This window comes from Trypanosoma equiperdum (genome assembly GCF_001457755.1).
Source record: "Trypanosoma equiperdum strain OVI genome assembly, contig: ctg_991, whole genome shotgun sequence".
NCBI classification, from domain to species: domain Eukaryota; phylum Euglenozoa; class Kinetoplastea; order Trypanosomatida; family Trypanosomatidae; genus Trypanosoma; species Trypanosoma equiperdum.
The window spans coordinates 263-1,551 of NW_027124966.1; the positions used below are offsets into that span (position 1 = coordinate 263).

The window sequence follows — 1,289 nt, forward strand, 5'->3', positions numbered from 1 at the left end:
CGATAGGCGAGCATAGATTAGAATTTGAATGTGGAAAGATTTGTGGTGAAGCGTTTATTAACGGTGATACGTTTAAGGCTGAGAAGTTATGAAGTAGCGAAGTAAACGAAAGAATCAAAAAATAGAGAGAAACAAAATAAAATACTTAGCGTCAGCGTACTCTCTTTTACATCAAACTGATTCAAAAAAATCAGAATCTGATATTAAGAGTGAACATCGTCTTTTGCAACCTTATACGCGAAAAAAGACATAGAAAAAAGTCAACATGCTATACTTGATTTTGACCCTTTGTGGCTTCCTTCAACCTCATCTCCTTGGTGACACAACAGCCGGCGAAGCGCAAGCCGATTTCTTAGCACCATGCGCTGCATGGAGAGCAGGGACCAAGCTACTAGTTACGACGTATGAGCAAATGCAACAACCAGCAGAACTAACGGACTTGCTCAACTTGAACATGTAGCTGGAAAAAAAACGAATGGCAGGCGATTTTCTGCGATCAGCGTAACATAAAACGTGGGCACACTTCAAGAAAGCGCACAGAGACAAACTGAAGACAGCAGACTGGTCAGTCATGTGGCTGTATTTGACCACAGCAAGGAATAACACCAAAAACAGCCTTAGTGGCTAAACAAAAGACATGGAAAGATCCATCAAAGCGCACAACATGCGGAGGGGAAAGAGACTGGCGAGAGTAGCAGCGGAAGCAGCATTAGCTTCGTTCCTAGGCAACAGCATAGAGCCAACCTATGCGGGAAAACGGGCGGTCCAGGCGGCACAAGCAGCGGCGAAAGCAGTCCTTTGCAGAGAACCCTTCATGGCTTAGCCAACAACGCTGCCCTGTAAAGATCTGGCGGCCACTGTCACCAAAGCTACCACGTGCGGCGACGACAGCGACGACAAAAGAGGAGCTTCAATCGCACTGGACATGGTCTGTCTCTGTTCTGAAGCCTCAGGCAACCAATGCTTCGGAACCCCCGGCACCGCGACAGCCATGGGCGACGCAAACCTCAAAACCGGGATCCTGGCAGAGCTTACAGACAAATGCGGGACCGCTCCAACCGATGCCAGTGAAGAAAGCGTAACAGTAGAGGCGATACCGGCATTTTACGGTACACTAGCCGACAAATTAGACGGAGCAGCCGACATGGCAGTATACATAGGCAAAACCAAAAGCATACACTGCGGCAGCTCGAACTTCACCTGCATCGACTACACAAAGGTCTTCAAAACAAAAAAGGCATAGACGGAATACAATGGGTTACAAACCTGCGGAGAGCCGCTGCAGGCTG

General features: G+C 47.9%; 1 protein-coding gene across 1 annotated transcript; it reads left to right on the plus strand.

Moving 5' to 3' along the window:
* Positions 1 to 746: 746 nt before the first annotated feature.
* Positions 747 to 1,082, plus strand: TEOVI_000889300 (uncharacterized protein; the record flags this gene model as incomplete). The annotated part of the gene is made up of 1 exon (XM_067227516.1): positions 747 to 1,082. The coding sequence occupies one exon, from the start codon at positions 747 to 749 to the stop codon at positions 1,080 to 1,082; it is 336 nt and encodes a 111-aa protein (XP_067083617.1).
* Between the last annotated feature and the right edge of the window lie 207 nt (positions 1,083 to 1,289).